The 12,154-nt window shown below is 38.9% G+C and overlaps 1 protein-coding gene across 1 annotated transcript in view; it reads right to left on the reverse strand.

Annotated features, from left to right (window-relative positions):
• Positions 1-1,284: 1,284 nt before the first annotated feature.
• The window catches only part of LYPD6 (LY6/PLAUR domain containing 6), a 55,492-nt gene continuing 44,622 nt past the window's right edge, over positions 1,285-12,154 (reverse strand). The window contains exons 5-6 of the mRNA XM_032769537.2: positions 5,742-5,872; positions 1,285-2,785 (exon numbers count right to left, since the gene is read on the reverse strand). Coding sequence (XP_032625428.1) covers positions 2,624-2,785; positions 5,742-5,872 — 293 coding nt within the window. The 3' untranslated portion in view covers positions 1,285-2,623. The remainder of the gene's footprint in view (positions 2,786-5,741; positions 5,873-12,154) is intronic.

Below are 12,154 nucleotides of genomic sequence, written 5' to 3' on the forward strand. Positions count from 1 at the left end.
GATGTTTGAGCTAGTCATTCAAATTAGGGATCCACATATTTTACTGCAATGCCATAAAAATGACGCAACTGGATGAAAACACCAACATTCAATGGCTTTTGACCAAGAACATGACCATTTGTGAATGAAAATAGGCCAACTTTCACTCAGTTTTACTTGTAAGTAAAATTCAACTTTTTTAAAAAGGGGGGGGTAAAGCTCAATTTTCACACTGAAATGTGTAAAAATATCTGAATTTTCACACAAGTGAAAGTTCTCCAACCCCTCAAAAATGTGTGGAGAATGGGGTGGGAGGGTTCAGATGAATTGTGAGGTTTTGCAATTTTCCCATAACAAAATCTTTCACACAATCCTAAATAGTACAGACATGTAGCTCAAAAGAAGCCATTAGCCATTACAACTAAGACAAGAGCATTGCTTACTGGCATCAACAGTGTCTAGAGATTATTGATATTTTGAAGAAACACTACCGGATTAGTGTTTGTGGACAATTTTTATGCCCTTCAGGAGGCACTTTCTTATCAAAGATTTTTTACAGAGCACTTGGATTCCAGCAATATTTCCTCCCTCTTTATAATACATTTCACCACATAAGCCTCAGAGAATAAACCTGTATTGTAATTTGATAAAGTGCAAGTTATCAGTTGATTCTTGCTAACCAAAAATAGCTCAAAAACACTTACACGTATAGTTACACGTTGTACAATCTTTCTAAGTTCCACCTACTTTTTCGTTTAGTTTTAAGTTAATCCAGTGAGGGAAACTTTAATTTACTACCAACCTTGTAAAGCAAGTTAATCTTTTTTCAACACTGGTGCAAAATATTATAAATTATCATAGTACATATTACAGTTTTATCCAGCCTTAAAACAACTGTCCTGTTAGGGTAAATTGTTCTTAAGATTTTTTTTTTTAAAAACAATACATTAAATTCTAATCATACCATACAAAAATAAATATTGTATAAAATGATTTACAAGTGACATACACAACAGCTGGTGCCAAATATATAGCCAAGACTAGTCAAAGTTTCACCCTATATGCCGGGAGTGAACATCAGAAATAAATAACGTTTTCTTAATCTTTCTTTGTCAGAGTATAATCATGCACTACAATGTGTTTCTTGCCATGTGGCTATTCAAATAGCAGTTCTACACATTTTGATATATACTTTTAAATGTAAAACCTCAGGCATAGTCCTGCGGTTGTTTGGTATGTATAATTCTCATTGAAGTCAACAGAATTTGGAGAGTGGGAACATTGCTGCATCAGTCCTTAATTTAGTAGTAATTTAGTTCCAAGTTATAAAAGAAAAAACGGTCTACAATGGTAGTTAAAAATATTGTCATCAAAGTTGATTTTAGGTAAGCTATATCTTATTCTCACTCTTAATGGCCATACCCCAGGGGATTTGCATGCATGGACTCAAGCCAGAATATGTCTACGTGGTTGTTCCAAAACACAGTGAGTTCAAGGGGACTTTTTATGTGGTTAAAGGTAAGCATGTGCTTAAGTGCTTTGTTAAATTAGAGCCAATGTTAAGCACCTTGAAGGACTGGGCACCTAGCTGTAAAAAGAAATAAAATTCTGAAGCACTATTTGCTGTGCTGCCTTGTCATGTACCATCATATTCCACAGGAGGCCTTCAAATAGCGTTTAATATACATTTTCCTCTCTTAGACTAAAACTGGCTGCTTGTATTTTAGCCCATGCTTCGATCAATAAAGCTTAAAAAACTAAGGTCTTTAAAATATCTCAGGCTTGACTTACAGAATGGAGGTGTGATGTCATTCTTTACAGAATGAGTGAGTATTTACAACAGGTAACACCACCAGGCTCAGCACCACACCCAAACATTTTAACAGTCAGATGTGAAGAAAAAAAAACATTTTCACTGTTGATGGATTACTTTAGAGAAGGCATCTGTGAACAGCTGAAGCTTGTTCCCAGTCTCCCATTGGACCCAGTTCTCCTCTAATGTTACTTTTATACTGGTGTAACTCCATTGAGCTCAATGGAGTTACCCCTGATTTACATCACTGAGAGAGAAGCAGCAGATCCATGGAAGTTTGTAGTGTACAAAAAAAAAAAAAAAAAGACAGGGCAGGCTTATAGAGCTGAGGTTAGCTACTATGAGGTTTTCAAACAATGAGGAAGGTGCCAAAGACTGATATGATAATCAAATTATTGTTGGAATCAGTAAATAAATACTCCTTCATGAGAGAGCTGCATATAATCAAATTATATGATTCTATAGCTGCATAATATATTTTTAACAAATATTACCACTTCACAGAGAGAAGATAAATTTCAAGAATATTCTATGTACCCATGTATATGGGTGACCCACTAGCTTTGAAAATATTTCAAATGTGTTTCTACTTAAAATATTAAGTGAAAACAATTGGATTATTCTCCCCTTCAGGAGAATACACTTCAGGAACATTTAGGTGCAATACTAACCAAAATTAACCAAAAAAAAAAGAAGAAGAAATTAAAATTTTGGGAATGTTTTTGAAATACTAAGATTGTGAACATATATTAAGGTAAGGTCATATATTGATACTAAAGTTTTCATCCAGTTAAGCTTTTCCAACTAGACAAATGGCACCTTATAACATCGCTATGAAGTAAATACCAACAGGAGACATGATGTTATTATTGATATATGTTGGGAAAGTCTTTTTGTCTGATTTATAGGGGATGTCGTTGCAAATATTGCATCAGTTGCATTTCTGGGTAATGGCAAGTTGCAGATATTTCCTTCACAGCAGGAAGTGCAGATCTGAAAGAAATAAAACTGTTCAGTAACCAGAGTTATTCCACTTTGGAAGATACTTCAGTACCTCAGACTAATGAGTGGATTTATCATGATGTTTGCTAACTATCACATTGGTCATTCTGCTTAAATGTTATATCCCTGCCCCAACTCTTTGTCTGTCTGTCTATTTCCATGGTAAGCTCTTAGCTGTGGGGACTGTCTCTTATTCTATAATTGCCTGGCACAACGGTGTCCTAATCTCTGTGGGGCTTCCTAGGGACCCCTGCAATACAAATAACAAGAGGAAGGTTACAGTCACCCTCCTTATTGCAGAGAGGCCTGGAGACACTGAATTTGTCTGGGATAGTATTACGGTGTTCAGAATAGTAATTTGGGGGTCGGGCACTGGGTCAGGTGGTCAGGAGAATTGTCTAGGACAGATGCATGGCCTGGACAAGTGATGTCTGCCATACGGAGGGCTGTAGCATTCAGTTTAAAATAAATATACTTTTTTTCAGAGCAAGTCATTTAAAAACTAATACCCATTTTGGCTGTATGCTTACAGCAGAGTCCATGCGATATGTAGCATAACTTTCAGAAATTATGCATATATTTATCTAGGCCTTTCTAGGTGCCCATCACCTGATATCTAGGCTAATTAAATACACCAAGATACATGTTCTATGGATACAGTCTATTGTGAATAAATACTGTTCAAAGGCCTGAATTCTCAGTTACATTAAGACTCCTTTACATCATTCTGGCAGTGTAAAGAAGGACGTAGTATAAGGTGTGTAAAGTAAATTCAGCTTCAATGGGACTGCACCCAATCCCATTTATAAAGTTTATCTTGTGGTTTTGTCTTGGAGGATCAGAGCCATAGTCTGTCTTGGAGTTTAATTACCCAGGCAATTCACTTCAGTTATTAAGAGTTCAATGGCCAAGAGAATTAAGTTCAGTACCACAACAGTTAGTGATGGAAGATTTTAAATGTTACCAACCGGTCACATTTGAGAACAACATTCAGAAAGATTTACGAAGCATGTTGGACACCACGCATCTGAACTGGCCTGAATGCTGGAAGTGTAGATGGGAAAGGATACATTTTAAGGTATATCACTCACTCATGTCCTAGAATTACTGAATGCTAGCATAGGATAATAGATAGTTAAAAATACCATATATTCATTTCTATCTGCAAGACCCGCATGACGAGTGTGTCCTAGTGGAAACACCACAACATTTCAGGGGGTGTTGATTCCTGTCCAGTATCCCTTGTTAAAAAAATGGAGCATAAAGTTGGTGCCAGTGACTGACACATAGCCACATATAGCAGACATCACTGCAAATGAACATTTCAGGCAAGATTGTGCTGTGGCCTCATATGACTATGCAGGGACATGTAGGACTAGTCAGGAACTTGGGTCTTGGCTCAGGTGACAGAGGAGTTGCATGCCACCAAGAGCAAGTGATTTGGGTTTGGGGGAGGCAGACGGAGTGGCTTCACCTCACTTTCAGGCATCAACCACTGAGCTGGCCAGGCACCACGTAAAAGTAAGTTGCACTCTTTTCAAGGCTACAGTAAGTTACTTCTCGCAGAGGAAGCAGAGAATTCCTTCCTGGGGCTACTGCTTGATGTATCAATATTTAATGTCATTTGGGAAAACTTATCCAGTCAACACTAACATTCTCATTTTCCCCCCTCTTTGGGGGCTGGAGGGGTGGTTTCTTGGTCACCAGCCCATCTCAGCATGGTTCCTGCAGAAACTGTAGTGACATGGGGCAAAAGAGAGGTGGGAGGCCAGGAACAGGTCGAGAGGAACATGGCCTCCACACAGATGACACAGGCCCCTGTGAATAGTGGGGGAGCCACTGTTTTGCCCCTGCTTCTTTTGTCCCTCACCATCAAGTGATAATGTGTAGAAGAACTTCACAGAGCTTCATGTGCCCAGGAAGGAGGGAATGCTATGGCCCTAAATTGCTAGAATACCACAGGGAACAGAGCCTGGTTGGTTACTCATAGGATTATCTTACTGAAACCTACTTTTGAAATATGTCTGGAGCTTGAAATCTTGACTTATTTTTCAATAAAACAGTTTTTTAAAATAACCCATTCCTGATAAAATTAGAAGATCTGGCGCAGGTATGGAATGTCTACTCTGAGTATTTTATCCAGCATAGGATAAATAAGTCACCTCATGTCTATTGACTGGCGGGTGCCCTTACTTACTATGCCCTACATTGGTGGGGCTACAAAAACACTTCACAGGACAATGTCCCCACTCATTAAAAAGAACCGGGCTGAGAAAAGCAGGAAGTATAATAGTACAAGCAAAATTGTTTTCAAATTCATTAGAATGGTTCTCTTTCCTGCAGTACCAGTGGATTTTTAATATACCATCAAAAATGTCTAGTCATGTCCCTGTCTTTCGTCTTTTAGACCCATTATTTTAATTCCTCAAAGAGGGTGGGATGATGTTACTCTTTCCTGTGTTTATGTTTTGCACCTTTCAATCTGTGTACATACATACTGGCCCAAATCCATTCTCAGTTATTACCAATTTTTATTCAGGCAAAGTTTCCTTTGCCTGAGAAAAGAGAGTTTTGCGACTGGGAAAAACTTGAGTAAGGACTTCAGGATTTGCTCCTGTATTTGTAAGGGCAATTTTTACAGATTTTACCTAGATCTGCAGAGTTCATGCAAATTATATGCTCCCATTATTTAACATGGACCAAATTCACTTAAATCACTATCAGTGGGAGAAGGAGTTAGCCCATAATCCTCTTTACCTCATGCTTAAAAGGATCGCTTCCCTTTTTTCTATGAAACAAAGCAACATGAATGTAGCAAAGGACTGACCAAAAATAGAGACATCACAATTTTGGTAATATTATTCCACCTGTTATATGTGTCAGACTTCTGGCTAAGAGCAAAAGATTTCTGCAGTTTGTACCAAAGCAAATAGTTTTTGCTCCTAACCTTGTGGCCTTCATGTTTTGAATCTATGCATCCAGTAGACAAACAGTCCTCCAGTGGCACACAACGCTTAGTGACAGATATACTTTCTCCACTGGCTTCCAATGTGTGTTGAGTGTAACAGTATCTTGTCCCTAGAAAGAGAAAGAAAAGCATTTTTGGCTCTGGACAAATTCTATTTGTAATTCATACTTCACAGAGCTGCTGTGCTCACATTCAGGAAATATGGATGCAATCACTAAGTAAAGAAAGTCATGGCAAAGACAAAAAATGGAAGAAATATACCAAATTCCTATCCTAGAGCAAACTGTAAATACGTACACACTAGTGCTGTAAGCTCTTGTACAGCGCCTCAGATCTCAATCATCTCTGAAACTTTTAAAGTTTTGATCCACGTCATTGAATCACAGAAGATTAGGGTTGGACGAGACCTCAGGAGGTCATCTAGTCATATATAGCTATAGATCCAAATATCATGGGTGAACTAAAGAGACCTCCAAACTCTGAACATCTCAGTATGGATCCAGGTCTAAAAATCAATAGCTCAGGACCATCCCTAGTTTATAGCACTGCTAGCTTAAAAAAAAAGTCTTAAATTCACACCAATTGCAGAAATTTGCCATAAACATTTTGTCCCTAAAGCTGACCTTTCATGCCCCTTAACATCAATTTATGTGGGTTTAAAGATTCTCTTCCACTAACTTCATGTACATGCTTTCCTTCCTCATGATTGAGATCCCTGAAAACGTGAGCCATCCTTCCCATAGTCTAGTCAGAGGACTGAATAGGTGGTCAGGAATACCAGTCTTCTAATCCGGGCTTTGCCACTGGTTAGCTGTGTATTCTTGGGCAAGTCACTTAGCATCTCTATACTTCAGTTTCTGCACCTATAAAATGATGATTAATGCACTTCCCTACCTTGCAGGTCACTTATGAGGATTAACTAGCTCTATGTTCCCCAAGCTGTAATGAAGCCAATGACACCACTTTTCCCACTGGGAATGCTCTGAAAATGTAAACCATTGTGTGAGTGATAAAAAAAAATCAAAATCATAATTGTCTTCATCTACAAAGGAAACAGAAAGACACCGGACTCTGATTTCCTACTTCTGTAAGATGATATAAACATAAGAAACATTTTTATGTCATGCTTGGTAGGTAGTGATGAACATCCTGCCTGCTTTCATGGGTAAAAAATGTGTAATTAAATTAGAGTGAATGTTCTTGTGCAGCTGTTATCTTTAACTGGAAGAGAGTCTCACAAACTCTTCACTTTTTAGGCATTCATCAACTACAGAGAGAAGGATTATTGAACTACCGTGTTATTAGTTAACACGGGCAATAAAAATACCAGATGTTTGTTGTAAGTTTGGCCAGCTCTGAACTTCAGTGGTGATATCATGACAAACAGAATTGAGCATTTCAGATCTCTGAGAACGATCTAACAGACTGCCTTTGCTTAAATCTACAGTCACTACAAACACAAGACTTAATATATATTCCAAGTCAGAGCCTAATTTTATCAGATGCTGAGTGCTTTCTACTCCCATTGAAGGTGATGGGACTTGAAAGCACTCAGGCCCAGATCCTCAAAGATATTTAGGCACCTAAATCTTTTTGAAATCAATGGGAATTAGGTGCCATTTAATATCTTTAAGGATCTGGGACTCAGCACCTCACAGTATTGGGCCTCTAGCGTAAAATCCATTCCCAGTAAAGCAACAGAACAAGGCCTATGCATGCACCACTTAAGTCTCACATAAACCTTATCTGTGGCATAGAGCCTGTGCTGCCCCTCTGCACAGGGGTGAAGTTCGGCCTTTATGCATATCAGCCCATTTACAATTCCATGTTTCTAGAAGACACCACAATATAATGCACCCAATGGCTCTCTTTAAGGGGAGTTTCATTATGATTCACAGACTTACTTTGGGCTGAAAAAGTTTGATAAGGGACAGTATTTAATATCTTTTGTTGGAAAATATTCTAGGCAATAACCAGTGAGAAATGTGCATTTGTGTGTCATGTGAGACCTATCCTTCCTCTCTTTCATAAATACTTCTTAGGTCATGAGAATCTCCTGCAAGGTGAGGATCACCCTGAAATCCTGTTGAAGTCCGTTGGAATTCAGGGGCATGCAGCCTGCAGAACTGACTCCTTAGTGAGCAACAAACTATGTTTAAGTGTCAGTGAGGGCCAGATCCTCTGAGGTATATAGGCATCGAACATCTATTAAAATCAGTGGCAGTTAGGTACCTAGATACCTTTGAGTATCTGGACCAGAATGCCTGGGTGACAACAGAGAACACTTGGCACTTCACAAGATGTGCTCAGTACCTTGCAAGATTGAGCTCTTACAGAATCATTGCAGTGTTTGCATTTACCAGCTTCCATCTACATGCATCAGTGAAGATGCTCTTATCATCCCAAATAAAAGTCTGTTTTCCCTGGATTCAGAATACATGCATATAAAAACACTCTCAAGGGACTGAAGTAAAATATTGTTCTTTCTGCATCCTAGCCTTTTGTTATACATTGCCTGTTTTCCCAGAGCAGGGTAAGTGCAGTGATCACAGCTGATAAGAGGAAGGCATATCTTGGGTTTATACAGAGGCCAAGAGGCAGCGCAGAGCAAAGATGTATGTAAAAGTGAAACAGATAAATCTACACTACAGTTATTACCTTGGGGAGGTGAGAGCTTTGCTATGCTGAAGTGGATGGGGTCATAGGTAAGCAAATGGGCTGATGGGCCTGCCTGCTACATAAAGTTAAACCACAGAATTGAAGAATACATAATGGAGTTAATGTCCTTTATCTGTGCATCATCTCTTGGGCACTCAGGTGTCCAGGGCCATGCAGGAACTGTGACACAATCAAGAACAGAACACAGTTCTCCTGTTTCCCAGATACTTGCCTTAATTATAAGATCATCTCGTAGCAGGTTAAATTTAACCCAAATTTTAAGTTGTGCAAAAAAATGAATAAAAAAATTATATATGATTTATCATTTGAAAATGTCTCTTTAAATACAGCTTCAGTTATTAAAGGTAGAGCTCGTAGTACCACTTATAGTTAAGGTTGCCCAACACTTTCCATGATAAGACCCTGTTTTTAGTTACTTATAATTTTGGCTACTTAAACAGTTCAGGCTAAACTTTCCCAGGTTGGATGTCTGTCTCAGAAAGATTTATTTTTTTTTAAGTTGCAACAAAAATGGTTCAGTAATTTCAGATCATTAAGATTAGGGAAAAATCTGTTTTGTCCATGTTAAGAGATTTTCTTCCAAAGCATTCTGTCAACAAGCTCTGGCACCTCCACGCTGTGCCGTTTGCCATCACCACGAATATTCACCTAAATTTGAACAAGTTATAGCCTCTGGAAAATCTCAGTTTGCTCATGCTCAGCAGACACTTGTTAGAATTTGGTAGCACGTTCTCCAAAGACTCCATCTCCATTGAGCATGCTCAAATCCCTCACAGCTCCTATGAGCAACTGGACTGCACATGTCTATCCCCACAGATTGGCTGAGTATCCTGGAGCCTCAAGTGTTGAGCAAGCATTTCCTCCCAATTGCTCCTCCCAGCTGCTGAGAGATGCTGTGGTGTTGAACACAGGGAAACTGGCTTGGGAGAGAAGGACAGGACCTAAGTGGGGATGGGCTAGGAGAAGAAGGGGCAGAGGCTGGAATGTGGTGGAGGGAGTGGGACAAGAGCCAGAGTGCATGGGAGCTGAACAAGCATAGAAGTGAAGGGGGCAGGAGGTGGGGCACTGGAGGTGTGGTGTTGGATGGGAGCAGAAGAGGGAGCAGGAGCTCGGGCTTGGGTCTGTTAGACAGTAGCAGAAGGAAAGGGAAGCAAGAGCCTTAGGAGGTTGGATAGGAGCAGAGAGGGCTTGACTTTCAATTCTACTATGCTTTTAACATAGGTTTTTTAGATATAATATGTTTACAGGAGCTGACAGTCATAACTTTGATGCTGCTTCAGATGGCACCTATCCGCTTAACAGTTTGTCTCAGTTGTCAGACTCTGCTCAGTAGCCATTCAGGAACTGAATATCAGGAATACTCCAAGTGCAGGATCATAACAGAACTGGATAACTAACACACTGTGCTTGAGATGGGCCTACTCAGACAAGAGGGCAGGTTAATGCACAATAGCAAGGTATGAACCTGCACTCTTCTGCATTCTAGCAAATGCTGTCAGTCACTCATGTTCACTCCAGGGGTTCATTCATGTTTTAATAATACATTGCACTAAATGTTAATTATGCAGAAGTGTGCCTTCCATGGTAACATTTGCATTTACGCTCCTGTGAAAGTGACTTAATTTTTTAAGTATCAGAGGGGTAGCCGTGTTAGTCTGTATCCACAAAAACAAGGAGTCTGGTGGCACCTTAAAGACTAACAGATTTATCTGGGCATCTGAAGAAGTTGTATCTTTACACACAAAAGCTTATGCCCAAATAAATCTGTTAGTCTTTAAGGTGCCATCTGACTCCTCGTTGTTTTAATTTTTTTAAATATCTATTTAACTAAAACAAATTTTCTGTTATTTAAAAAAAATGCAATACCGAGAATGTTCTTATCTTTCGATAACACTTAACACAAACAGTTCAGAAAAGGTTCAGATAACTGCAGAGCAAGAGGTGATACAACTTTACTCCTCTAGCCTCCCCGGTTCTCCCAAGATAAAATCACCAACCTATGGAATGAGTAAATAACATCAGGTCTTCACAATTACCCTGGGGGTCAATTTTCAGTTATAAGGTAAATTTTGAGGCCCGTTTACTAGAACTGTGACATTAAACTATTTTTTCTTCTTTCAGTTTGTTTAAAAAAAACTGATAAATTAGTTTATTTTGAAAAGTATTTGCTTGGAAAGTTGAAGATAAAAAACAAACAAACACAGACAGTGATTTTGCATCCAGAAGGAACAAATACAGATCACATCTGACTTTCCTTACAATATGAACTGATAAAGTTTTCAGCCTGATTCTGACTCATATAAGCCAATAGTGCTGATTCATTCAGTTTCACCAGTGTAACTTGATTGACTCCAGTGGACTTATTCCTGAATTACAATAGTGTGAGAAGAGAATCAGGACCAACAGATTTACATCAATTTCAAGTCAGTATTAAGTGATAGCGGAATAAATACTTCGTTCAAAAAAAACAAAGAAACAAAACAAGACAAGACAAGCTACACTTGTTTTTTATTTGTCCGCTATGAATTGTTCTGCTTTGTTCCATCTCTTAGACTTCCCTTTGCATCTGTTCCAAAATCCATGGTCATAGATAAAAAGTGCCAGTCCAAATACTTGTCATTTCTGCAAGCAACAGCTCATGAATACTACTCTTTACTTCTTCCAAAGAAAGAGCAACTCCAGCCCTGGCCCTTTAAAATTCTGCTTGGTCTGCAGAAAAGGAGAGCTGCTTCTTACAAGAATGCATGGAAATCATCCGCAGGACGGGAACATTTCAAAGAGCCAGAGCTGTAAGATGGAGTGTGTGGCATGCACTGCTGCCCAGCACCAAAGTAACACCGTGCTGTCTAGGTTATTATTTTCCATTCACCCTAAAGAATTCCACTATAGGGAGGTGGCACAAAAGGACTTTTTCTCAGCCTCTGAAGGTAAATAAAGTAGGGCATACAGTGAATCTGAGCTTGGTTCAGGCTGAAATCCAGCTACAAAGTACACTGTTCCCAATGTACCTGGATAGTTTTAGGACTAAATGCTCCATGCTATGTGAGCAAAATGCTATCTGATAACTCCATTCTAAGGAGATTTGGGGTTCTTTGTTCTAAAGATAAAAAGATGGATTCGAATTTCCACGTGGTCGATTCTGGGCTCCAAAAGCCCATATTTTGTAAATATGTCGTGATCCTGCTGTGGTGAGATGTAAGAGAAACCAAGCATTTTTACAAGCAGATAAAACAAACAAGCTTTAATACAAGATAGAGTGGCAATAGTAGTTCACAGACGTACCATCAAAAGCTGGTCTGCATAAGCCTGATTAATGAAATAGAGAGTCACTGGAAACATGATTTCCAAAAAGAAAGCAATTGGCATTGCCTAGCTATTGGCTTCCCTTTAATGTCTAAATCAGTGATTCTTTGAAGCTGGGAAAGATTTGTATTAAAAGCATGCCTTGCAGTCACTCTTTTGTGTCTTAGAAACTAGTCTGCAGACTGTTTTTAGTCACTATCATCATTGTCAATCATTTAAAATAATGTGTATTCTTGCCAAAACAGGGAGGGAACTGCTGCTGTTGCCATGATTTGACACAAGCTGTTCTGATCTTTCATTGTTATTGAAGTTACATTATTTTAAACTCTCAAGAAAACAAATTAAATTCAAAAGGGTTTCCTGCAGCTCTTTAGTTTAGTCTAGAGACATAGGATGGCTGGTCTTTGCTA

The sequence above is a fragment of the Chelonoidis abingdonii genome, chromosome 10, assembly GCF_003597395.2.
Source record: "Chelonoidis abingdonii isolate Lonesome George chromosome 10, CheloAbing_2.0, whole genome shotgun sequence".
NCBI classification, from domain to species: Eukaryota; Metazoa; Chordata; order Testudines; family Testudinidae; genus Chelonoidis; species Chelonoidis abingdonii.